This window comes from Capricornis sumatraensis, chromosome 16, assembly GCF_032405125.1.
Source record: "Capricornis sumatraensis isolate serow.1 chromosome 16, serow.2, whole genome shotgun sequence".
Classification (NCBI taxonomy): Eukaryota; Metazoa; Chordata; class Mammalia; order Artiodactyla; family Bovidae; genus Capricornis; species Capricornis sumatraensis.
The window spans coordinates 51647242-51674483 of NC_091084.1; the positions used below are offsets into that span (position 1 = coordinate 51647242).

General features: G+C 50.0%; 4 protein-coding genes across 4 annotated transcripts; all 4 read right to left on the reverse strand.

The window, feature by feature from the left end:
• Window positions 1-3351: 3351 nt before the first annotated feature.
• LOC138093043 (RNA polymerase II subunit A C-terminal domain phosphatase SSU72 like protein 3-like) lies at window positions 3352-3936 on the reverse strand. The gene has a single exon (XM_068989131.1). The coding sequence runs from the start codon at window positions 3934-3936 to the stop codon at window positions 3352-3354; it is 585 nt and encodes a 194-aa protein (XP_068845232.1).
• Window positions 3937-5994: 2058 nt separating this feature from the next.
• On the reverse strand, window positions 5995-6579 carry LOC138093042 (RNA polymerase II subunit A C-terminal domain phosphatase SSU72 like protein 3-like). The gene has a single exon (XM_068989129.1). The coding sequence runs from the start codon at window positions 6577-6579 to the stop codon at window positions 5995-5997; it is 585 nt and encodes a 194-aa protein (XP_068845230.1).
• A 2058-nt stretch (window positions 6580-8637) lies between these two features.
• Window positions 8638-9222, reverse strand: LOC138093041 (RNA polymerase II subunit A C-terminal domain phosphatase SSU72 like protein 3-like). The gene has a single exon (XM_068989128.1). It carries the CDS (start codon window positions 9220-9222, stop codon window positions 8638-8640), a length of 585 nt encoding a protein of 194 aa, XP_068845229.1.
• Window positions 9223-11280: 2058 nt separating this feature from the next.
• On the reverse strand, window positions 11281-11865 carry LOC138093040 (RNA polymerase II subunit A C-terminal domain phosphatase SSU72 like protein 3-like). The gene has a single exon (XM_068989127.1). It carries the CDS (start codon window positions 11863-11865, stop codon window positions 11281-11283), a length of 585 nt encoding a protein of 194 aa, XP_068845228.1.
• Between the last annotated feature and the right edge of the window lie 15377 nt (window positions 11866-27242).

A 27242-nucleotide genomic window follows, 5' to 3' on the forward strand; every position in this document is an offset into this window, starting at 1 on the left:
AGCATGCACCAGTGTCCAAAGCAATCTCTGGAAAATATGACTGCCATTTGATAGGGTTTCACAAGTTGCAAGAACACGACATTTTCTCCTTTCTCTTTTCTTCAATTCATCAGAATTCTGGAGCGAACCGGGCAGATCCTCCTCTCTTATCTTGTCTCCAAAAGCAGCTCAGTCTGAGCACTCCATACTCAAAAATAGAAGCCTTTCATTGCTTTTCTCCATTTGCATAGTTGATGAAGCAATTGTACAGATATTATTGGAGTCGGGACATTGACCAGTAAGGAGACTTAATGCTGTCACTTCAAAATGGTGAGGGCAAAGATCTCTTCATGGAGCCACAGACTGAATGTTCTGTCCATTGCAGTGATTCTCCGAGTGCAAAGAGTCCTATGTCAGTAAACAGCCCAAGTCTACTCAAAGTGTGACCCCCAGAGCATCGGCATGAACTGAAGGGGGGCTTGTTTAACCTGGGAATTGGACTCCCAGACCACTGAATTGGATCGTAGGGATGTGCACTAAAGATTGAGAGCAAGTTGAGTAATAGCAGGGATTTCAGAAACTTGACTGGACCTCGGAAGTCCCTGAGAAGCACTGCCTCTAGATGGGAGGTTGAATATTCTGAAGAGAAAAGCCAGATTAGAGAAAAGGACAGGCATACCTGAAAAGGTAGTCAGCTCTCAAATATGATGTGAAAATGTTTTTTAATAGTCACTGCCTGAGACCTAACTCATCCTGCCTGGAAAAACAGAGAGAGAGAGAAGAAAGATCTCAGAGCCCAAACTACAATCATGATACTACAGGAGGAAGTGATTTCATCATGGTTCTTTGTCTTCCTAGGATGGCTCTAGGGTCACACAGTGGCGAAAAGCTCTACTTCTGATCTGCTTTGTGTGCTCCTGAATTTATCTCTGAGACTCAGGGTGGGGACAGGGGGTTCTCGCTCAGCATACCAGCACTATGGCAGCGACCGTTGAGCTCTTAGTGCTAGAGCAGGGCTTCTGTGTCACTCCATAAGCCTTCCTGATGTCTGCAGTGCTGGTAGAGGAGACCTTACAGGGCAGGGTTTCCTCCACTTTCTGCCAATTCTGAGCCCTATTTAACTGGACACTGTCCCTGTTTTTTCACCTTGAGATAACCTTGAACATGTTTTCATTTATATGAATGTTGATTTCTTTTAGAGTCGGTCCTCTTTTGGATGATGTCAACATCTTTTTTATGATTACTACCTCTTTTCCTTTTGAAAAAAGAAAATCAATCCTGTAGACACAATCTCTTCTCCTCAAAGTTATCTTCTGTCTTTCTGGACTTACCACTCTGAGGAAGCCCATATTCTGTCAATTCTGGATGTAAAATCACTAGATACAGGTCAAATACTTAACAAACCCTACAAGTGCACATATCACCCATTCAACACCCACAAAATCTGGTATGGTCACTTCTTCCCCAACTTCCTTTGTTTGCACACTCCCCTGTGACAGCAGCTTCCACACTTCCACCCAGATCTCTGCCACTACATCAACATCTGAAGCAGAATACTCACCAACCTTCAACCACCCACCTTCCAATCTTTTATTTTTTTCAACTCTGATAGCTCTTAGACAAACTATGCTTCAGCATCCATTTCATCCAGTTCCATTCCTTTATTTTTCCATGGATACCTACTATGTTAAGTGGCATTACTATAGTCTCTCCTGTGTAACATCTACAGCACTTTGAACCAGTTGCACTCTCTTATATTTGCCTCCTGAATATCCCCACGGACAGGAATTCAACCAACAGCTTTTTCTGCATGTGAATTTTCTGGCAAAATAAGTTCACCTGGACAAATCATTCCTCTTTCTTTCAAAGGGCTCCTAAATCTCCCGACTTCAGTTTTGTGGTCCCAACATTGGAAAAGATCATCTCAACCTACTCTCCTACTCCCTCTCCATTCCTGACCGTGACTGTCCACCCTCAGGTGAGAGACTGATCTTGAATACCACTAACTCTACCAGGAAAGAAAACCGTCATCTTCCTACCACTGCCCCCTTCCGATATAGATGCACCCGCTCACATGTACAGAAAGACAGAAATTGAGAGTGCTTCTATACCCATCCCTCTCTCTTCTCTTCATCAAGTCTTGTCTTTTCAATTCGAACACCTCCCTCAGTTCCCACAGCTTCTCCCCCTATGCAGAGCCACCTCCCTACTCCTCAGTGCACTCCTGTCCTCAGGATGTCCTATACTCCCTGATCCCTCCAGATCCATGGCACTCCATCCCACCTGCACGGATAACAAACTCCATACTTACTTTCTGATAGTGAGTAAACTACTTCACCATCTCAACTACCACTCCTTTATTTTCTCCCGTGAGTCACACAGGACTTGGTGGCACAGATGGTCAGGCCCAAGAATGTTTCACTGCCGTGCAATGAGGATACATATTCGGAGGAGCACAAAACAAAAACACAACGAATGTTTAAAGCCCAAGTAAATTCTCAAGAGAAAAAAATGCTTTTCTACATGGGCTTTGTGGGCTTTGAAAAAAGGAAAGCAAGACGCCAAGCTGGATAGAACCATCTCCAACAAAAAATGAGAAGACATCTTTTTAAATTCAAATTTTTTTTATTTAAATAAGCTACATAGTTCAACAGATAGGGCTTGGATTTAGTAATAAATGTGACCACGGACTGCACTGAATTATAATTTTATTTCATAAATAAGCTATTCGATGAAGCAAATCATGCTTGGATTTTCCCTACAAAAAGCTACACATGATCTACTCTGAGTTTCAAATAAAGCAGGAATTCGTCAAAGGCATACAAACTCAAAGCAAAACTATTTCCAATTCCATATCGTTTTCACTCAACGTATTCCCATCCCACTTAAGAAAAATCGAGCCGTCGTATCGACACGCCACGCCAAAAGGACCAAAGGAAATTAGTATCCATATAGATCAGTCAAAGAGACACTGTTCCTTTTTCTCAGCATATCCTTCAATGCATTGCTTGTCCCGGGCTCTGTGATCAGCCTTGAATGTCCATCCAGAAAAGAGAGTCCTCGAGATTAACCTCCTTGCAGAACCCTGTGAGCACCGAGTTCTTCCTTCCAGGTCCAGTTCCGCACCATCGTCCCCCGCATCAGAAGGGCTGGCACGTCCACCGGTGTTCCACGTTCCCCGAGCGGTGCGATGCCTTGCTCTCCTCCTCCACCTCCTTCACTGGGTGCGGTGTACCTGACAACAAATCATACGGAGACGGCCTTTAGCAGAAACGGCTCTGAAGAAGCCTCTCCCAGAAAATGCCCAGCAGCTCAAGGGTCCGGGCACGAGTTCTTACCGACCAAGGAGCTGAAACCAGCCAAGATGCTTCCTCAGTAGAAGCAGACCGTGTGCAGAAAGCTCCTTCCTGTTTTCTCCTCGGCCGCCTGGAGCAGTTCGGCCAGACGACTTTGCGTGTCGTCTGCCTGCTGGAGACCCTGGCAGAGCTCACAGATGATCGAGGCTCCAAGGCTGGCTGCCTCCAGGGTGTCGTCTACGTCCACGTTGACGACCGGCACAGGCTGCCAGGTCTCCTGGTCCCTGGCGCACAGGTCGGCCACCACCCGGTTATAGGCCCTCTGCCCACAGGTGAAGATGATGTCAAAGGGATCTGGGCACTCTTGAAACCTTTCTGGGCCAGGCTTGATTCTCTCATTTCTTCTCAGGATGCGTAAGACTCCATTCCTTTGGTAGTGCTTTTGGTCTTTAGAGGAGAGGTCGCTGTGCATCTTCTTATAGGGCGTGGAGAAGTCGTAGAGCACGGGTGGCTTGCGTGGCCCTCCTGGGAGCCTCACGTGGGATCCGGCTCCAAAAGACCTGACATGGAACCCGTTCTTCCTGAGGACGCGGTGGGCTTCCATGCTCCTGTTGACATTGCTCATGCAGACCACGGCCACCCTGAGCGGGGAGGAGGGCATGGCGGCAGCCTCTTGGGACTCCAGCTGGACAGGAGGGCTTCAGGGTCCGAGGGGGACTCTGAAGGCCAGGGAGATGACCGGCTGTGTCCACTTTTCTAGTGAGCATTTGAATCAGAGAAGAGAGAAGGCCTTCACATGGAGGCGTGGGCCCAAGGTGGGCGGAGACCTCTTGATTGGATAGTGGCTTAACTCTTGAGAGACTGGATGTAGACAGTGGACCCAATGGGGTGACCAGAACAACCCGGTGACCCAGTCGCCCAACTCGACTGCCAGGAGGTGCCCATCCGGCTCCCTTGCCACCCCAGAGTCCTTTGCCAGGGACAGTTATCCCTGTGCGTGCCTGTGTGTTTGAGGCTGAGATTGCTAAGTTGCTTCAGTCCTGCCCGACTCTGTGTGACCCCATGGACAGCAGCCCACCTGGCTCCTCTGTCCACGGGATTCTCCAGGCGGGAATACTGAGGTGGGTTGCCGTTTCCTTCCCCAGAGGCTAAGACTGGTACTAGACCAAACAACCTGACGACTCTCCAGCTTCTCACTTTCCCCTCCAGTGTCCTGAAGACATGCAAAGGGAAAAGGCCTGTGAAATTCCCAGGCCTTCTAATCCTATGGTACAATCAATCACACTGGTTGCTCCAAAGATTTTCACATTAGAACTGATACTCCAGGAGTGCACTTCTGTCAAATCCTAGGGAGACATTCATGATTCTCCCAGTCAATGGGCAAAAGGATTCACCAGTGGCAAAAGCAACCTCTGGAAATAATGCCTGCTGCTTCCATCGGGTTTCACAAGTTGAAGGAACACCACATTTTCTCCACTGCCTTTTCTTCACTTCATCAGGAATCTCCAGGGATCCAGGCCGAGTCTGCCTCCCTTGTCTCCAAAAGCGACTGGGTCTGAGCATCCCACCGTCAGAACAGAAGGCTTCTCGCTACCTTTCTCCACTTGCCTCATTGCCAAAGCAACTGATACACAGCTCAAAGCTGGGATCGGGACACTGACCGCTAACGAGACTGAATGCTGTCACTTCAAAATGTCAGGGCACGTGGGGGCAACGGTCTCTTCATAGGGCCATGGACTGAATGCTCCAATCAATCTATCCATTGGAGTGTAGATTCTAACATTGCAAAGAGTCCTACGTCAGTAAACACCCGAAGTGTACTCGGAGTGTAACCCGCCCACCCCCCCAAGCATGAGCATGGACAGAATGTCAGCTTCTTTAACTCGAGAAGTGGGCCTCCGACCACCGAATCCCTCAGAGTGGAGTGCAGACTTCTGGAATGCTCTTGTCCATGGCATTCCTTTGTCTCGAACGACAAGACACCTAGGGCTCAGTTGCTTCGATGCCTCCCCTACCACAGATGAGAAGACACCCTTTCTTTAAATTAAATAATTTTACTTTATTTCAAATACACAGGCTATTTGATTGAACAGATAGATCATGCTGGCATTTTAGCCACACATGATCCACCCTGAGGTTCCAATAAAGCAGGCGTTCGTCAAAGGCAAGCAATCGAAAAGCAAAACTATTTCCAATTCCATATCGTTTTCACTCAACGTATTCCCATCCCACTTAAGAAAAATCGAGCCGTCGTATCGACACGCCACGCCAAAAGGACCAAAGGAAATTAGTATCCATATAGATCAGTCAAAGAGACACTGTTCCTTTTTCTCAGCATATCCTTCAATGCATTGCTTGTCCCGGGCTCTGTGATCAGCCTTGAATGTCCATCCAGAAAAGAGAGTCCTCGAGATTAACCTCCTTGCAGAACCCTGTGAGCACCGAGTTCTTCCTTCCAGGTCCAGTTCCGCACCATCGTCCCCCGCATCAGAAGGGCTGGCACGTCCACCGGTGTTCCACGTTCCCCGAGCGGTGCGATGCCTTGCTCTCCTCCTCCACCTCCTTCACTGGGTGCGGTGTACCTGACAACAAATCATACGGAGACGGCCTTTAGCAGAAACGGCTCTGAAGAAGCCTCTCCCAGAAAATGCCCAGCAGCTCAAGGGTCCGGGCACGAGTTCTTACCGACCAAGGAGCTGAAACCAGCCAAGATGCTTCCTCAGTAGAAGCAGACCGTGTGCAGAAAGCTCCTTCCTGTTTTCTCCTCGGCCGCCTGGAGCAGTTCGGCCAGACGACTTTGCGTGTCGTCTGCCTGCTGGAGACCCTGGCAGAGCTCACAGATGATCGAGGCTCCAAGGCTGGCTGCCTCCAGGGTGTCGTCTACGTCCACGTTGACGACCGGCACAGGCTGCCAGGTCTCCTGGTCCCTGGCGCACAGGTCGGCCACCACCCGGTTATAGGCCCTCTGCCCACAGGTGAAGATGATGTCAAAGGGATCTGGGCACTCTTGAAACCTTTCTGGGCCAGGCTTGATTCTCTCATTTCTTCTCAGGATGCGTAAGACTCCATTCCTTTGGTAGTGCTTTTGGTCTTTAGAGGAGAGGTCGCTGTGCATCTTCTTATAGGGCGTGGAGAAGTCGTAGAGCACGGGTGGCTTGCGTGGCCCTCCTGGGAGCCTCACGTGGGATCCGGCTCCAAAAGACCTGACATGGAACCCGTTCTTCCTGAGGACGCGGTGGGCTTCCATGCTCCTGTTGACATTGCTCATGCAGACCACGGCCACCCTGAGCGGGGAGGAGGGCATGGCGGCAGCCTCTTGGGACTCCAGCTGGACAGGAGGGCTTCAGGGTCCGAGGGGGACTCTGAAGGCCAGGGAGATGACCGGCTGTGTCCACTTTTCTAGTGAGCATTTGAATCAGAGAAGAGAGAAGGCCTTCACATGGAGGCGTGGGCCCAAGGTGGGCGGAGACCTCTTGATTGGATAGTGGCTTAACTCTTGAGAGACTGGATGTAGACAGTGGACCCAATGGGGTGACCAGAACAACCCGGTGACCCAGTCGCCCAACTCGACTGCCAGGAGGTGCCCATCCGGCTCCCTTGCCACCCCAGAGTCCTTTGCCAGGGACAGTTATCCCTGTGCGTGCCTGTGTGTTTGAGGCTGAGATTGCTAAGTTGCTTCAGTCCTGCCCGACTCTGTGTGACCCCATGGACAGCAGCCCACCTGGCTCCTCTGTCCACGGGATTCTCCAGGCGGGAATACTGAGGTGGGTTGCCGTTTCCTTCCCCAGAGGCTAAGACTGGTACTAGACCAAACAACCTGACGACTCTCCAGCTTCTCACTTTCCCCTCCAGTGTCCTGAAGACATGCAAAGGGAAAAGGCCTGTGAAATTCCCAGGCCTTCTAATCCTATGGTACAATCAATCACACTGGTTGCTCCAAAGATTTTCACATTAGAACTGATACTCCAGGAGTGCACTTCTGTCAAATCCTAGGGAGACATTCATGATTCTCCCAGTCAATGGGCAAAAGGATTCACCAGTGGCAAAAGCAACCTCTGGAAATAATGCCTGCTGCTTCCATCGGGTTTCACAAGTTGAAGGAACACCACATTTTCTCCACTGCCTTTTCTTCACTTCATCAGGAATCTCCAGGGATCCAGGCCGAGTCTGCCTCCCTTGTCTCCAAAAGCGACTGGGTCTGAGCATCCCACCGTCAGAACAGAAGGCTTCTCGCTACCTTTCTCCACTTGCCTCATTGCCAAAGCAACTGATACACAGCTCAAAGCTGGGATCGGGACACTGACCGCTAACGAGACTGAATGCTGTCACTTCAAAATGTCAGGGCACGTGGGGGCAACGGTCTCTTCATAGGGCCATGGACTGAATGCTCCAATCAATCTATCCATTGGAGTGTAGATTCTAACATTGCAAAGAGTCCTACGTCAGTAAACACCCGAAGTGTACTCGGAGTGTAACCCGCCCACCCCCCCAAGCATGAGCATGGACAGAATGTCAGCTTCTTTAACTCGAGAAGTGGGCCTCCGACCACCGAATCCCTCAGAGTGGAGTGCAGACTTCTGGAATGCTCTTGTCCATGGCATTCCTTTGTCTCGAACGACAAGACACCTAGGGCTCAGTTGCTTCGATGCCTCCCCTACCACAGATGAGAAGACACCCTTTCTTTAAATTAAATAATTTTACTTTATTTCAAATACACAGGCTATTTGATTGAACAGATAGATCATGCTGGCATTTTAGCCACACATGATCCACCCTGAGGTTCCAATAAAGCAGGCGTTCGTCAAAGGCAAGCAATCGAAAAGCAAAACTATTTCCAATTCCATATCGTTTTCACTCAACGTATTCCCATCCCACTTAAGAAAAATCGAGCCGTCGTATCGACACGCCACGCCAAAAGGACCAAAGGAAATTAGTATCCATATAGATCAGTCAAAGAGACACTGTTCCTTTTTCTCAGCATATCCTTCAATGCATTGCTTGTCCCGGGCTCTGTGATCAGCCTTGAATGTCCATCCAGAAAAGAGAGTCCTCGAGATTAACCTCCTTGCAGAACCCTGTGAGCACCGAGTTCTTCCTTCCAGGTCCAGTTCCGCACCATCGTCCCCCGCATCAGAAGGGCTGGCACGTCCACCGGTGTTCCACGTTCCCCGAGCGGTGCGATGCCTTGCTCTCCTCCTCCACCTCCTTCACTGGGTGCGGTGTACCTGACAACAAATCATACGGAGACGGCCTTTAGCAGAAACGGCTCTGAAGAAGCCTCTCCCAGAAAATGCCCAGCAGCTCAAGGGTCCGGGCACGAGTTCTTACCGACCAAGGAGCTGAAACCAGCCAAGATGCTTCCTCAGTAGAAGCAGACCGTGTGCAGAAAGCTCCTTCCTGTTTTCTCCTCGGCCGCCTGGAGCAGTTCGGCCAGACGACTTTGCGTGTCGTCTGCCTGCTGGAGACCCTGGCAGAGCTCACAGATGATCGAGGCTCCAAGGCTGGCTGCCTCCAGGGTGTCGTCTACGTCCACGTTGACGACCGGCACAGGCTGCCAGGTCTCCTGGTCCCTGGCGCACAGGTCGGCCACCACCCGGTTATAGGCCCTCTGCCCACAGGTGAAGATGATGTCAAAGGGATCTGAGCACTCTTGAAACCTTTCTGGGCCAGGCTTGATTCTCTCATTTCTTCTCAGGATGCGTAAGACTCCATTCCTTTGGTAGTGCTTTTGGTCTTTAGAGGAGAGGTCGCTGTGCATCTTCTTATAGGGCGTGGAGAAGTCGTAGAGCACGGGTGGCTTGCGTGGCCCTCCTGGGAGCCTCACGTGGGATCCGGCTCCAAAAGACCTGACATGGAACCCGTTCTTCCTGAGGACGCGGTGGGCTTCCATGCTCCTGTTGACATTGCTCATGCAGACCACGGCCACCCTGAGCGGGGAGGAGGGCATGGCGGCAGCCTCTTGGGACTCCAGCTGGACAGGAGGGCTTCAGGGTCCGAGGGGGACTCTGAAGGCCAGGGAGATGACCGGCTGTGTCCACTTTTCTAGTGAGCATTTGAATCAGAGAAGAGAGAAGGCCTTCACATGGAGGCGTGGGCCCAAGGTGGGCGGAGACCTCTTGATTGGATAGTGGCTTAACTCTTGAGAGACTGGATGTAGACAGTGGACCCAATGGGGTGACCAGAACAACCCGGTGACCCAGTCGCCCAACTCGACTGCCAGGAGGTGCCCATCCGGCTCCCTTGCCACCCCAGAGTCCTTTGCCAGGGACAGTTATCCCTGTGCGTGCCTGTGTGTTTGAGGCTGAGATTGCTAAGTTGCTTCAGTCCTGCCCGACTCTGTGTGACCCCATGGACAGCAGCCCACCTGGCTCCTCTGTCCACGGGATTCTCCAGGCGGGAATACTGAGGTGGGTTGCCGTTTCCTTCCCCAGAGGCTAAGACTGGTACTAGACCAAACAACCTGACGACTCTCCAGCTTCTCACTTTCCCCTCCAGTGTCCTGAAGACATGCAAAGGGAAAAGGCCTGTGAAATTCCCAGGCCTTCTAATCCTATGGTACAATCAATCACACTGGTTGCTCCAAAGATTTTCACATTAGAACTGATACTCCAGGAGTGCACTTCTGTCAAATCCTAGGGAGACATTCATGATTCTCCCAGTCAATGGGCAAAAGGATTCACCAGTGGCAAAAGCAACCTCTGGAAATAATGCCTGCTGCTTCCATCGGGTTTCACAAGTTGAAGGAACACCACATTTTCTCCACTGCCTTTTCTTCACTTCATCAGGAATCTCCAGGGATCCAGGCCGAGTCTGCCTCCCTTGTCTCCAAAAGCGACTGGGTCTGAGCATCCCACCGTCAGAACAGAAGGCTTCTCGCTACCTTTCTCCACTTGCCTCATTGCCAAAGCAACTGATACACAGCTCAAAGCTGGGATCGGGACACTGACCGCTAACGAGACTGAATGCTGTCACTTCAAAATGTCAGGGCACGTGGGGGCAACGGTCTCTTCATAGGGCCATGGACTGAATGCTCCAATCAATCTATCCATTGGAGTGTAGATTCTAACATTGCAAAGAGTCCTACGTCAGTAAACACCCGAAGTGTACTCGGAGTGTAACCCGCCCACCCCCCCAAGCATGAGCATGGACAGAATGTCAGCTTCTTTAACTCGAGAAGTGGGCCTCCGACCACCGAATCCCTCAGAGTGGAGTGCAGACTTCTGGAATGCTCTTGTCCATGGCATTCCTTTGTCTCGAACGACAAGACACCTAGGGCTCAGTTGCTTCGATGCCTCCCCTACCACAGATGAGAAGACACCCTTTCTTTAAATTAAATAATTTTACTTTATTTCAAATACACAGGCTATTTGATTGAACAGATAGATCATGCTGGCATTTTAGCCACACATGATCCACCCTGAGGTTCCAATAAAGCAGGCGTTCGTCAAAGGCAAGCAATCGAAAAGCAAAACTATTTCCAATTCCATATCGTTTTCACTCAACGTATTCCCATCCCACTTAAGAAAAATCGAGCCGTCGTATCGACACGCCACGCCAAAAGGACCAAAGGAAATTAGTATCCATATAGATCAGTCAAAGAGACACTGTTCCTTTTTCTCAGCATATCCTTCAATGCATTGCTTGTCCCGGGCTCTGTGATCAGCCTTGAATGTCCATCCAGAAAAGAGAGTCCTCGAGATTAACCTCCTTGCAGAACCCTGTGAGCACCGAGTTCTTCCTTCCAGGTCCAGTTCCGCACCATCGTCCCCCGCATCAGAAGGGCTGGCACGTCCACCGGTGTTCCACGTTCCCCGAGCGGTGCGATGCCTTGCTCTCCTCCTCCACCTCCTTCACTGGGTGCGGTGTACCTGACAACAAATCATACGGAGACGGCCTTTAGCAGAAACGGCTCTGAAGAAGCCTCTCCCAGAAAATGCCCAGCAGCTCAAGGGTCCGGGCACGAGTTCTTACCGACCAAGGAGCTGAAACCAGCCAAGATGCTTCCTCAGTAGAAGCAGACCGTGTGCAGAAAGCTCCTTCCTGTTTTCTCCTCGGCCGCCTGGAGCAGTTCGGCCAGACGACTTTGCGTGTCGTCTGCCTGCTGGAGACCCTGGCAGAGCTCACAGATGATCGAGGCTCCAAGGCTGGCTGCCTCCAGGGTGTCGTCTACGTCCACGTTGACGACCGGCACAGGCTGCCAGGTCTCCTGGTCCCTGGCGCACAGGTCGGCCACCACCCGGTTATAGGCCCTCTGCCCACAGGTGAAGATGATGTCAAAGGGATCTGGGCACTCTTGAAACCTTTCTGGGCCAGGCTTGATTCTCTCATTTCTTCTCAGGATGCGTAAGACTCCATTCCTTTGGTAGTGCTTTTGGTCTTTAGAGGAGAGGTCGCTGTGCATCTTCTTATAGGGCGTGGAGAAGTCGTAGAGCACGGGTGGCTTGCGTGGCCCTCCTGGGAGCCTCACGTGGGATCCGGCTCCAAAAGACCTGACATGGAACCCGTTCTTCCTGAGGACGCGGTGGGCTTCCATGCTCCTGTTGACATTGCTCATGCAGACCACGGCCACCCTGAGCGGGGAGGAGGGCATGGCGGCAGCCTCTTGGGACTCCAGCTGGACAGGAGGGCTTCAGGGTCCGAGGGGGACTCTGAAGGCCAGGGAGATGACCGGCTGTGTCCACTTTTCTAGTGAGCATTTGAATCAGAGAAGAGAGAAGGCCTTCACATGGAGGCGTGGGCCCAAGGTGGGCGGAGACCTCTTGATTGGATAGTGGCTTAACTCTTGAGAGACTGGATGTAGACAGTGGACCCAATGGGGTGACCAGAACAACCCGGTGACCCAGTCGCCCAACTCGACTGCCAGGAGGTGCCCATCCGGCTCCCTTGCCACCCCAGAGTCCTTTGCCAGGGACAGTTATCCCTGTGCGTGCCTGTGTGTTTGAGGCTGAGATTGCTAAGTTGCTTCAGTCCTGCCCGACTCTGTGTGACCCCATGGACAGCAGCCCACCTGGCTCCTCTGTCCACGGGATTCTCCAGGCGGGAATACTGAGGTGGGTTGCCGTTTCCTTCCCCAGAGGCTAAGACTGGTACTAGACCAAACAACCTGACGACTCTCCAGCTTCTCACTTTCCCCTCCAGTGTCCTGAAGACATGCAAAGGGAAAAGGCCTGTGAAATTCCCAGGCCTTCTAATCCTATGGTACAATCAATCACACTGGTTGCTCCAAAGATTTTCACATTAGAACTGATACTCCAGGAGTGCACTTCTGTCAAATCCTAGGGAGACATTCATGATTCTCCCAGTCAATGGGCAAAAGGATTCACCAGTGGCAAAAGCAACCTCTGGAAATAATGCCTGCTGCTTCCATCGGGTTTCACAAGTTGAAGGAACACCACATTTTCTCCACTGCCTTTTCTTCACTTCATCAGGAATCTCCAGGGATCCAGGCCGAGTCTGCCTCCCTTGTCTCCAAAAGCGACTGGGTCTGAGCATCCCACCGTCAGAACAGAAGGCTTCTCGCTACCTTTCTCCACTTGCCTCATTGCCAAAGCAACTGATACACAGCTCAAAGCTGGGATCGGGACACTGACCGCTAACGAGACTGAATGCTGTCACTTCAAAATGTCAGGGCACGTGGGGGCAACGGTCTCTTCATAGGGCCATGGACTGAATGCTCCAATCAATCTATCCATTGGAGTGTAGATTCTAACATTGCAAAGAGTCCTACGTCAGTAAACACCCGAAGTGTACTCGGAGTGTAACCCGCCCACCCCCCCAAGCATGAGCATGGACAGAATGTCAGCTTCTTTAACTCGAGAAGTGGGCCTCCGACCACCGAATCCCTCAGAGTGGAGTGCAGACTTCTGGAATGCTCTTGTCCATGGCATTCCTTTGTCTCGAACGACAAGACACCTAGGGCTCAGTTGCTTCGATGCCTCCCCTACCACAGATGAGAAGACACCCTTTCTTTAAATTAAATAATTTTACTTTATTTCAAATACACAGGCTATTTGATTGAACAGATAGATCATGCTGGCATTTTAGCCACACATGATCCACCCTGAGTTTCCAATAAAGCAGGCGTTCGTCAAAGGCAAGCAATCGAAAAGCAAAACTATTTCCAATTCCATATCGTTTTCACTCAACGTATTCCCATCCCACTTAAGAAAAATCGAGCCGTCGTATCGACACGCCACGCCAAAAGGACCAAAGGAAATTAGTATCCATATAGATCAGTCAAAGAGACACTGGAGGAGCCTGGGAGGCTGCAGTCCATGGGGTCGCTAAGAGTCAGACACGACTGAGCGACTTCACTTTCACTTTCACTTTAGGAACACAGGCCAGGGCAGTGCACAGACTTCAGGACTGTGGAAGGCAGAGAGTTTTAATTACTTTCCTCTTTGCAGCTCCAATGGGCTTCCCTGGTGGCTCAGATGCTGAGGAGTCTGCCGGCAATGTGGGAGACCCGGGTTCGATCCTTGGGTCGGGAAGATCCACTGGAGAAGGGAATGGCCACCCACTCCAGTATTCTGGCCTGGAGGATCCCATGGACAGAGGAGCCTAGTGGTCTACAGTCCATGAGGTCACAAAGAGTCAGACACAACTGAGCAACTAACACACACACACACTTGCAGTGTCAATAGGCACACAGCTGGTATCAGAGGAATCATCAGCTTTTCTCAGGTTTCACCTTTCTGTAAGTGAGAACTTAAAGCCAGAATCAGCCAAGATTCTACTGTGCCAGGACCACTGCAGGGTGGCCTCATCCCCAGGTGGGTCCCAAACCTCCCTGTCATCTCACTGACCCACCAAACAAGTCTTACTTAAGGATCTAACCATTTGCTAGAGGTTTTGGGTTTCAGTATAAACAAACTGCCTTCTGGCTCCCATAGCAATGGGATAGGGACCCACCCCAAACCTGAGCAAGCACACACACACACACACACACACACACACACACACACGAACACCTACATGGGTACGGGGAGAGAGGAGTAGAGATGAGGGGAACAGGACAAGTAGGAGCTGAGGGCTGCCTGCAGTGGCTGCAGGACTGCACGTGGACTGTGGCTTTTCAGGGTGACCTCAGTGAGGGCTGGGGCCTGAGTTCTGCCCAAGAAGAGCACCAAGGGTCCCCCTTGGGCCCACTATCCCCAAGGAAAGGAAGCCTCTCCCAGTGAACAGTTGCATCCTGAGAGTCCCAGCTCCCTCCCTGAGTTGTCAACTCCATACTGCCCCCCACCACCTTCATAAGGGTCCTCTGGACCTTGGCATCTTCCTCTCAGCCTGGACAGCAGCACCTGCCTGGGCCACATCCATTGGCCTCTCAGCAGCTAACCTCAGGCCACAAAGCACCAGTCTCCTCTTCTGATGTAGGAGAAGTTCTTCTCAGGTCCTGATGCAGTGGCGGAGCAGGGTGGATGGGAGGAAGTAAGCCCCGGAGTCCACAAATTTATCTACTGGAACCAGTCCCACTGTGGGAGGCCTGGTAGAAGTGTTAGTGTTAGTCACTCAGTCATGTCCAACTCTTTGTGACCCCATGGACTGTAGCCCACTAGGCTTCTCTGTCCATGGGATCCTCCAGGCAAGAATACTGGAATGGCTAGCCATTCCCTTCTCCAGGACATCTTCCCAGCCCAAGAGTTGAACCCAGGTTTCCTGCATTGCAGGCAGATTCTTTACCTTCTGACCCACTAGGGCAGCCCTGATGGAACTCAGTCCCACTGTGGGAGGCCTGGTATAGGATGACTCAAATCCACAGGGCACACCAGAGGAAGAACCCCCACACCACAAAGCCCCCATCAGCCCTGGGGCCAGCCAGACCCACTGAAGGATGGGCAGGTCAGGTCAGGGAGCCAAGGTCATCACTGAATCATCACAGAGTCTGGTTGAAACGGCCTTGGTGGCAGCCTGCTACAAACCACCCAAGAAAGATTAGCTAGTTCACCAAGTCTTGCAAACTACAGTTTGCCTCCTTCAGTTTGGAGAAACAGCATTTCCCCAAATTTGGCACTGAGGATGTGGCGCAGAACCAACCAACGGGTCAGCTCGCCCACCCCGGCACCACCTTCACCTCTGTGTCTAGTGAGTGCCCCTCATCCGGCAACTTCCCAGCCACTCCCAGCCCTGAATGTCCCATGAGGCCTAAGATCCAGGAGGCCAGCCTGACTGCACTTTCTCACGGCCCCTATAGATCAACCACCAAGCTGCTGCTCTTGTAAGAGAACTTCCCTGTCAGTTTCAGATCTGCCGAGTGGGCCCCACAGCAGCTGCAGCTTCTTCTCACCCCTCGGATGCCTTCCCCGGAAGAAGAGGCCCCATGGACACCCCTAATAGACAGCCACACATGTGCCCCAGCAAGACCCTCAGGACACGGGCTCCCACAAAGCCCTGGCCGAGCGCCTAAAGGCAGAGTCAGAACAAATCGGTCAGGAAACCTGGGCCCTCGATCTCAGAGCATCACTTCCTCTTTGAGGGGCTTCTGAGCATCTGAGAAGTGAAAAGGCAAAGAAGAAGAGGAAAGACATACCCATTTGAATGCAGAGTTCCGAAGAATAGCAAGGAGAGATAAGAAAACCTTCCTCACAGATCAGTGTAAAGAAATAGAGGAAAACAATAGAATGGGAAAGACTACAGATCTCTTCAAGAAAACTAAAGATACTAAAGGAACATTTCATGCAAAGATGGGCACAATAAAGGACAGAAATGGTATGGACCTAACAGAACCAGAAGATAGTAAGAAGAGGTCGCAAGAATACACGGAAGAACTGTACAAAAAAGATTCATGACCCAGATAATCATGATGGTGTGAACACTCAACTAGAGCCAGACTTCCTGGAATATGAAGTCAAGTGGGCCTTAGGAAGCATCACCATGAACAAAGCTAGTGGAGGTGATGGAATTCCAGTTGAGCTATTTCAAATCCTAAAAGATGATGCTGTGAAATTGCTGCACTCAATATGCCAGCAAATTTGGAAAACTCAGTGGTGGCCACAGGACTGGAAAAGTTCCGTTTTCATTCCAATCCCAAAGAAAGGCAATGCCAAAGAATGATCAAACTCCTGCACAATTGCATTCATCTCACTTGCTAGCAATATAATGTCCAAAATTCCCAAGCCAGTCTTCAACAGTATGTGAACTGTGAACTTCCAGATGTTCAAGCTGGATTTAGAAAAGGCAGAGGAACCAGAGATCAAATGGCCAACATTCGTTGGATCATCGAAAAAACAAGAGAGTTCCATAAAAAACATCTGTTTCTGCTTTACTGACAATGCCACAGCCTTTGACACACAGTCCACACAGGAGCACAACAAACTGTGGAAAATTCTTCAAGAGATAGGAATAGCAGATCACCTCACCTGCCTCCTGAGAAATCTGTATGCAGGTCAAGAAATCTGTATATAGTTAGAACTGGATATGGAACAACAGACTGGTTCCAAATCAGGAAAGGAGTACATCCAGGCTGTGTACTGTCAGAGTGCTTATTTAACTTATATGCAGAATACATCATGTGAAGTGCTGGGCTGTATGAAGCACAAGCTGGAATCAAGATTGCTGGGAGAAATATCAATAACCTCAGATCTGCAGATGACACCACCTTTATGGCAGAAAGCGAAGAAGAACTAAAGCACCTCTTGATCAAAGTGAAAGAGGAGAGTGAAAAATTTGCTTAAAACTCAGGATTCAGAAAATTAAGATAATCGCATCCAGGCCCATCACTCCAGGGTAAATACGTGGGGAAACAGTGGAAACAGTGACAGACTTTATTTTGGGGGCTCCAAAATCACTGCAGATGGTGACTGCAGCCATGAAATTAAAAGACGCTTGCTCCTTGAAAGAAAAGTTATGACCAACCTAGACAGCATATTAAAAAGCAGAGACATTACTTTGCCAACAAAGATCTGTCTCGTCAAAGCTATGGTTTTTCCAATAGTCATGTATGAATGTGAGAGTTGAACCATAAAGAAAGCTGAGTGCTGAAGAATTGATGCTTTTGAACTGTGGTGTTGGAGAAGACTCTTGAGGGTCCCTTGGACAGCAGGAGATCCCACCAGTCCATCCTAAAGGAAATCAGTCCTGAATATTCATTGGAAAGACTAATGCTGAAGCTGAAACTCCAATACTTTGGCCGGCTGATGCAAAGAACTGATTAATTTAAAAGACCCTGATGCTGGGAAAGATTTAGAGCAGGAGGAGAAGGGGACAACAGAGGATTGAGATGGTAGGATGGCATCACTGACTCAGTGGACATGAGTTTAATTAAACTCCGGGAGTTGGTGATGGACAGGGAAGCCTGGCTTACTGCAGTCCATGGGGTCACAAAGAGTCAGACATGACTGAGCGACTGAAATGAACTGAACTGAACTGAACTGAGCATCTGATGAGATAAACTACAAAAGTGCTTTGTGAAGCACTTCCCTGGTGGCCCGGTGGTTAAGAATCCACCTTGCATGGCAGGGGACTCGGGTTCGATCTCTGGTCTAGGATCTAAGATCCACATGGTGTGGGGCAACTAAACCCAAGCGTGGCAACTACTGAAGCTTATGTTCTCCGGAGCCTACACGACACACCCAGAGAGCCCATGCCCCACAACAAAAGATTCCACATGAAGTGAGGAAGATCCCATATGCCAAAGATACAGATAAATAAATGTTCTTTAAAAAAAAAAATAAAGAAAGAAAGTGCTTTGTGAACAGTTAAAGCACCCTGCCAACACCAGGAGAGTTTAAGGGGAAAAATCCAGAAAAGTGACCGGATGCTGGACTAGCAAGAGAGGTGCTCTGGAGGCTCCCAGGGAAATTCTACAGGGAATGGGACCACCCAGGAAAGATTCCAGAAAAATGGGTCCAGTGCCAGTGGTGGAAGCAGGCTTCTCTCATAAAGATACCCCAAGTGCAGCTCTGCCCTGGAGGGCTCATTGCCAGGAGCAGGCCAAGGGGAGGATATTAGCTGTGGCAGGAACTGGCCAAGAGAAGCAGGGACTCAGCCTACCAACTGCTCCACCCACAGAGAGCAGAGGAAGAAATGGCCCGCGGCCTCCAGGAGGCACCAGCTCCCAGCAGGACTAGGCTCCCAGGACCGCAGCCTAGGGCTTGTGCCAGGGACAGCGAGCAGGGAACCCAGGCAACTGGGGTGTGCTCTGCCAAACAGATGGCCCTGCCCGGGGGAGGAGATGCCAGAGCCTGTGGGAACCCCAGTGGGCTGGACTTGGCACTCACAACCCCTTTACTACAGCTGAGGACCTGCCAGGTTTTGCCACTCTGTCCCCACAGTGGAGAGAACAGACACCCAGAACACAGTTCCTCACCCTGCTGTCCCCACCCTTATCCATCAGTGATTGTTAAAAGACTTAATGGTGCGTGAAAAGATGTGAGACATCACTATTGATCATTCAGATGCAAATCAAACCACAGTGAAGTATCACACGAGTCAGAATGGCCATCACCAAAAAACCTACAAACAATAAATGTTGGAGAGAGTGTGGAGAAAGGGGAACCCTCCTACATTGTTGGCGGGAATGTAAAATTGTACAGCCACTATGCAGAATAGTTTCCTTAAAAAACTAAAAATAGAAATACCATATGATCCTGCAGGGCTTCCCTGCTGGCTCAGACAGTAAAGAATCTGCCTGCAATGAAGGAATCGTGGAAGACTCTGGGTCAGGAAGATCCCCTGGAGGAGGGCATAGCAACCCACTCCAGTACTCTTGCCTGGAGAACTTCATGTAGAGGAGCCTGGGTAGCTACAGTCCATGTGGTTGAAAAGAGTCAGACATGCCTGAAGCGACTTAGCACATACACACACCTGATCCTGCAATCCCACTCATGGGCATATATCCAGAGAAAACCATAAATCAAAAAGACACATGCATTCCAATGCATGTATTGGACACAGCACTATTACAATGGCCAACATGTGGAAGCAACCTAAATGTCCCTCAGCAAAGGAATGGATCAAGATGTGATTGTGCCTATATACAATGGGATATTACTCAGCCATAAAAAAGAATGAAACAGGGACTTCCCTGGTGTTCCAGTGGTTGGGAAACTACACTTCCACTGCAAGGAGTGTGGGTTCCATTTCTGGTTGGGAAAGATCCTGCATGCTTTGCAGTGTGGCCAAAAAATAGGGGGAAAAAAATGAAATAATGACATTTGCAGCAACATGGATCGACCTGAAGATTATCATACTGAGTGAAGTAAGTCAAACAGAGAAAGATAAATCTCATACCAAAGATATCACTCATATGTGGAATCTAAAAAAAAAAAAAAAAACAGGATACAAATGAACTTATCTACAAACATAAATAGAGTCACATGTAGGAAACAAACATGGTTACCAGAGGGTAATCGGGGGAGCGATAACTTGGGAGACTAGGACTGACTCATACACACCCCTACGTATAAAATAGGTAGCTAATAAGGACCCACTACATAGCACAGGGAACTCTACTCAATACTCTTTAATGACCTACGAAAGCCACTTAGTCACGTCCGACTCTTTGCGACCCTATGGACCATACAGTCCATGGAATTTTCCAGGCCAGAAAACTGGAATGGGTAGCCATTCTCCTCCAGGGGATCTTCCCAACCCAGGGATCGAACCCAGGTCTCCCACCTTGCTGACCTATATGAGGAAATAATCCAAAAAAGAGTGGAATGTATATATATATGACAGATTCATTTTGTTATATACCACAACATTGTAAACCAACTATACTCCAATAAAAATTAAAAAAATAAATAAAAGAATGAGTAGGAATTCTCCAAGGATAGAAGATATAGCACCTTTTTCAAAAGCAAAAACAGAAAAACAATGGATACAGTTCACAGCAGAGGCAGGAGCTCCCACAAACTGACAAATGAGAGTGGCTCTGGCACCACCCCCCAGCCACAGCTTCAGGGGCCCATGAGTGCATCTGGGAACTCCAGCACCATCCCTGGGGAAGAGGTCTTCCCATCAAGGTCCAGGTACACACCCCAGTCAGTGGACACACAGAGACAGGGTCAGCCAAGGGACAGCAGTGCTGACCGTGTGTGCGCCAGTGAGCCCCAGGTTGACCAATGATGGGGCCCAGGGTGGCTGGGGGTTCTCTGGGACCTCGGGGCCCCAGCCACTTCCAAACAGTATCTAATAGTAGTAACTGGTACTGCTGTACATGGTACAGAGGCTAAATATTCTGCCTGCCTTTCTTCCCCAGCTCGAGCTCTTCCTGACACCATACTGCCGGTCCCCCCATGTGGAGAGCCCCCTCAGGCAGAGGACTGGAGCATGAACCCTCCACCCACCCTGCAACCTCCTTCTCCAGCTCCTGAATACTAACGACACCCCAGCCTTGCCCATGACAAAGCAAGTCTCTGTCCTTGTATTTCTACCCAGCTTTATACCTTCATGGTCACAATTAGATGTGAGTCTTGTGATAAAGAGTTTGGTGCCAGATAAGAATTGGGGGTGGGGGGGTGGGCGGAACAGAGCTTGCCAACCCCCCAGCTCTCACTTATGTAAAGCCTTGAAAGAACCTGAAGGTTCTCTGTCAGCCAAGATTCACTAACTGTTCTATCCCATACCTGGGTCTTACTCAGCCCTTCTTCTCCGAGCCCTCCTCACGCAGGTTCTGCTGTGAAGTACACTATACAATCTACACCTGAATGCGAAAGGAGACTCATGAGATGAAAGATCCCTGAAGGACTATTCTGCCCAAGATGCTGGTAAGGATGAAGAACTGACTTGTCCAAGGCCCTGGTGAGTGGGAGAACAAGCATATCTGACTCCTGGCTGGTGTGTTTTTCCTCGTAGCACAGGTGGAGGTACAGCCCTGCAGACCCAGGAGAGGGCCCTCTTCCCTCTGAGCAGAAAAGTGACTCTCCTCAGTTCCTGCCCAGATGTGGGTCCTGACCAAGCATTAGGCCCGCCGAAGCCCTTGGGGACCAATACAGGCTAAAGAGAGGATCAAGGTCTTCCCTGGTGGCTCAGTGGTAAAGAATCCAAGTGCCAATGCAGCAGACACAGGTTTGATCCCTGGTCTGGGAAGATCCCACATGCTGCAGAGCAACCAAGCTCACCCACCGCAACTGCTGAGCCTGCACTCCAGAGCCTGGGAGCCGCAGCTACGGAAGCCAGCGTGCCCTAGCGCCCACGCGCCAACAGGAGAAGCCGCCGCAATGGGAAGCGCGTGCACCGCAACCAGGAGTAGCCCCTGCTCACCCAGACTGGAGCAAAGCCCACACAGCAATGAAGACCCAGCCCAGCCAAAAGTGAATGATCATTAACTCACTAAATAAATAAAAATTTGAAAAGAGAGAGAGTGTAATCAGTACGCATAAAACTGATATTAAAAAAATAAAGACAGGATCATTCTGGGCAGAACTAAAAGAACACCAGGCTCCATGCAGGGGTTTTGTTTGCTTGGTTTTGTTTGTGCGGGTAGGGAGGAGTTATCGGAACAGTACCACTGGGGTGGGTCTCCCCGGACTCCAGACAGAACCTGCCTCCAGTGCCACCTTTGTACCCTCAGGAACAGAGTGGCCATAATTGCCACCCAAAGTGGTCAAGTGACTTGCATCACAACTGAGTCGAAAGCTACGATGCCGGTTGTAACCCTACAGGGTAGGCCAGGTGCAGAGGGCAGCAGAGGGCCTAGAGAGCTGCCTCCCCCGCCCCATGCAAGTTCTGCCTGGGAGCCACAACAGCACCGCCATCCATTCTAACATACCGCATCCACTCCCTAATTCCCAAATGGCTAGACAGCCCCCAAAGCCAGGCCTTTCCTGAGAACTCCCTCCTTCAGAGTTACCACCCTCATCATAATCTCAGAAGAGGTCCTCAAGCAGCCAACTTCAATCTTAGATGATGATGTGAGCCCTTAAAAAGGAGGTAAATTTCCTTTGTGATCCATGAACTCACACCTTAATGTTGGCCTGCACACTTGAAAGGAAAATAAAAATCATTTTATAAAATATGAGATGTTAAAGAGTTAGAGCAGTAACTTCTCTATTTTTTTTTAGCATTTATTTACTTATTTATTTGGCTGCACCAGGTCTTAGTTCAGCATGTGGGATCTTTTTTCAATTGTGCATGAAAACTCTTAGTTGCAGTATGTGGGATCTAGTTCCCTGACTAGGGATCAAACCAGGGTCCCCTGCTCTGGGAGCACAGAGTCTTTGCCACTGGACCACCAGGGAAGTCCCCAAAGAGGTAACTTCTTGACCAAATTTCATTGTTAGCCAGGACTGGACTTCTTGACCTCTTCTACATAGCAGCCAAAGCTTCCCTATCCCACCCCAGTCAAACGTGACCCTGACCAAGAGCAGCGGTCTTGGGGTGGGGCTGGGGTGGGAAGGAAGAGTGGCGTAGTGCATGGTATGCAGGCTACTGTTGTTAGGAAGCCATCTGCAAGTAGACACCAGGAGGTGCCAATGCAGACAGCAGGCAGCACAGTCCAGAGGCAGCACAGCATGAAGTGGGTATTAGGAAAGATGAGCTATTTGCAGAGGGTTAGTATTAGCTTTCTGGACCAACAGGATAAGGATGCAGCATAAAGGGAGACAGGCAGCACTAGGCCCCCACTCTGAATGCCTGAGGCCAAACAGAGGATCACAAGCAGAGCCCTGGCCTAGTAAGTGATGGGCACATGTTCCTGCAAGGCCATGCAGGCCTTGTGGCCACAGACTGTGCTCCCCAAGACAGTCAGGCTACTTGAGGAGCTGTGCACATCCTGAGACCCGGGATATTTTCACCGATAAAGGCTGACAAGTGAAAGTACAGACTTCTAGATGAGGCTTAGAAATCCTAGATTGATTTTGTTATTTTCCCTTTGGTAAGAGGTGGAGATTAACTGGGTTTAAGGTTAGAACAGAAAAAAAAATAGCCATTGAGAAAAATTAACTGCTGCCAGGTAATAAGGTGGAAAAATTCAAGTGAGGCATCCACAAATCTTAAAGCCAAGACCTTCTTTAGTGCCACACACCTCAGACAGTGGCCTCAAGCCCTCACATTTGCTCTTAGCTAGTGGAACCCTGCTGTAGGATACTTTGCGATGACCTGGATGGGCGGGATTGTGAGGGAGGGGGGTGTCGGAGAGGGAGAGATATATGTATATATATAGTTAATTCACTTCAGTGTACAGCAGAAACTAACACAACATTGTAAAGAAATATTACAATTATTATTATTTAAAATTTCTTTTTAAAATATTGAGTGAGTGAGTGAAGTCACTCAGTCGTGTCCGACTCTTTGCGACCCCATGGACTGTAGACCACCAGGCTCCTCCATCCATGGAATTTTCTAGGCAAGAGTACTGGAGTGGGTTGCCATTTCCTTCTCCAGGGGATCTTCCCGACCTGGGGATCGAACCCGGGTCTCCCTCATTGCAGGCAGACGTTTTACCGTTTAAAATATTTAAAAAGAAATAATAATAATTTAAAGATTTTTAAATTGCAACTCAAATAGCCGAGAGAGCAAGCATCAGGATTGGTGCTTCATCCGGCAGGCAACCCGGTGCCCCAGGTCCTACCCTCCTGGCTTCTGCCCTCCGCTCAAAGTTGGAAGGTTAGCCCCAAGCCCCCTTGGTGCTCCTGCCAGGGCCCGGCTGGGTCTGGGCGGCAGCGCGGCGCTCCGCTCCTGCCGGCCGCCCCTCCCGAGTCATTCCGTGGACTCAGGCGCCCCTGCGCGGCCGCAGGCGGGCGGCGCACCTGCCTCGAGCGCCCCGGGTCCCCGCGACGGGTCCCCGAGGCCTAAAGCTCACGGGCACGCCGCCGGCCCGGCTGCTCAAGACCCAGCCAGCCTCCCCGGGGCCTCATCAGCGCGCGGCGAGCCCACTGTTTGCGAGGTGACCGGGCTCCCCGGGGCAGGGATGGCGGCGGCCGGACTGGCAGAGCTAACTAGCCCCGCAGGAGCGCGGCGACAGAAAGTCTCGGCGGTGGCAACCTAGCTGCGCAGAGTTGCTGGGCGCCGAGGCCGTCTCCTAGCAACGCAGACGCCGGCGGCAGCGCTTCCCCCCCTTTCCCCACGCGCGTCCAGAGCCCTCCCACACCGCCCAGCGGTGCTGCTGCCACCGAGGACCGGGCTGGGAACCCCAGGACACCCTCCCCCGCCCCACCAAAACCATGACCCTAAAAAGGAAAGTCTATGGCGCCCTCAGCCGGGGCTGTGTAGGCGCTCTAGCCAGACTCACGAAATTGAAGGGTCTCAGGGAGCTACCTGCTAACCTCTGAACTCTGCTTATTTGGATGGGGGTGATAGGATTGCCATATGGATAAGGCGCATATTGCCCACTTATCACTAGCCAGGAGTTAGGCTGTGTGCACTGTTACACCACTTACCTCATTTAGTCTTCATAGCAACGCTGATGGGACCTGTCAGATGTGTACCATTATTTCCATTTCACAGATAGGAACACTGAGGTCTGGGTTACATGACTTGACCCTAAGGCATAGCCAGGGAGCAACTCAAACCCAGGCTCTTTACTCCAGTGTTTTCACGTGTCTTCCAGAATCCACATAGACTCCTCAGAACAGGGACTGGCATGGCTCAATAATCTGGAGAAACCCTGGATATTGTATCTCCCTCCGCTTTAGTGGGAGGCTTTCAATGCATTTTAGTGAGTTAGGATCTCTCAGAGAAGAAAAACTGTTTGCCTTGGTTTAATTCAGTGTTTCCCAAACTAAGTTGAAAGAGAAGCCTTTTTTTTTTTTTTAAGACACTCTTATTAGCATCCTGTGGAAATATGTTCTGTGAAATGCACTGTGGACACACTTGCCTCCTTTGTTTCCAATAGAGACTCTGATAAGTAGATGTGGAAGTTCCTAAAAACTGACGTGCTGCGGAGCTATGAGGGCACAGCATATTCTTATTGTCATTATTGTTATCGTCATGTGCTTCGTTGCTTTTAGAGATCCTGACTGGAGCCTTCTGGCCATGCTGTAATGCTGGATACTAATAATAACTAATATTTACTGAGCACTTCCCATGTGCCAAGCAGTGCTCTAAGTGCTTTGTATGTGTTAACTTATACCTTACAACTACCCAAATGTTATCCCCACCACAGGGAAAAATGGCATAGGATCATGATAATTAAGTAAGTCATAGATGTAAAATACTTAGAGAAAAACAGAATTACTGCAAGCATTTGCTATTATGTTTATTCCTATTTTACAAAGGAGGAAACTGAGGCACAGAAAGATTAAGTAACCTTCTCTAGGTCACACTGATAGTGAGTGGGTTGGAACCCAGGCAGGCTGGGGGCAGGGTCTATGCCAGTAACCACTATACAGGCTGCTTCTAAACCAGAGGTGGATGAGAAGCCCTGGGTCTGAGCCCTCAGCAGCAAAGCCAGGATCGCCTACGACAGCACCTCTTCTCTATCTAGGGCCACCTGCCCCCCCCACCCCCGGCCTGTCACAGCCACCACCACAAGCTCCCTCATGGGAGGGAAAAGGGAACAAGACTTGGAGTTAGACAACACTGGATTGGACCCCAGCATGACCATTTACTGATTGGGATCTTACACAAGTGACTTAACTATCAATTTTCTCTTCAGTAAAAAGAGAGCACCATCCATCATGGCTAATTATTAGAGAAATGCAATCGAAATTACAATGAGGTACCACCTCACACCAGTTAGAATGGCCATCATTTAAAAGTACATAGGGTTTCCCTGGTGGTCCAGTGGTTAAGAATGTGCCTTCCAGTGCAGGGGATGCAAGTTCACACCCTGGTCAGGGAATGAAGACCCCGTGTGCCGTGGGGTGACTAAGCCTACGTGCCCGAGGGCCGGGAAGCCACAACCACGGAGCCCCCTGGAGCCTGTGCTCTGCGACGAGACACCCCCGTGTCGCAGCAAAGTCCACACGCCACAGCGAAGACCCAGCCAAATTTAAAATAAAATAAAAGTTTAAAAAATAAAAAACAGAAACCTACAAATAACAAAAGCTGGAGAGGGTGCAGAGAACAGGAAACCCTCCTACACTGTTGGTGGGAATGTAAGTTGGTACAGCCGCTATGGAGAACAGTATGGAGGTTCCTCAAAAAAACTAAAAATAGAGGTACCCTGTGATCCAGCGATCTCACTCCTGGACATATAGCCAGACAAAACTGTGATTCAAAAAGACACTTGGCCCCAGTGTTCACAGCAGCACTTTTCACAATAGCCAAGACATGGAAGCAACCTAAATGCCCATCAACGGAAGGATGGATGAAGGAGATGTGGTACAATTTATCACTCGGCCATAAAAAGAGAATGAAACAATGCCATTTGCAGCAGCATGGATGGAAGCCTCCCCTGACTGTTGTGCCTGCCTCCACCCCCAGACAGGGTCAGGACCCCTCTGCTGTGTTCCTGGCTTACCCACCCGCCTCAGCCTGCCACACCTCCTGGTCTTGAAATTATGGCTTTATTTCACAGAATTGAGCCCCAAAGGTCAGTCTCCTTCACAGCCATAGGCCTAGCCACAAAGGGCCTAGCCCACCAAGCTCAGTACACAGTAGAAGCCAATGTTTAATGTTTGCTGACTTAATTATTGAATTATAACAAGAAATATAGCTAATATTAATTGAGAACCACTGAGCTCTAGGTCCCATTTCAAACATATTTGCACAGATTCTAGCTCATATAATACAACAGCCATTTGAAGCAAGCACTGTTGGTTTGCTATTTGAGGAAATGGATACAGAGATGTGTCTGGTGGACATGCACACAGGTTTGAACCCAGTATGTCTGGCTTTGGACCCTGTAAGCTAAGCCACCATAAACAAGCGAACAGATGAATGCCTGCCTACATACCCTTGTGGTTGCCGAGAAGGACAAAAATACTAAAAGCCCTACATGTGCACAGAGGTTTATTGTTACAAAGCCCCCAAAAAGGAAGGAATCCCTGGTTCGGGGCCTGCTCCTCTCAGGCCTTGGTTTCACCATCTGTGAAGTAAGGGTCGTACTTTATAATACCAAGGCTCTTACACGCATGATGGTGC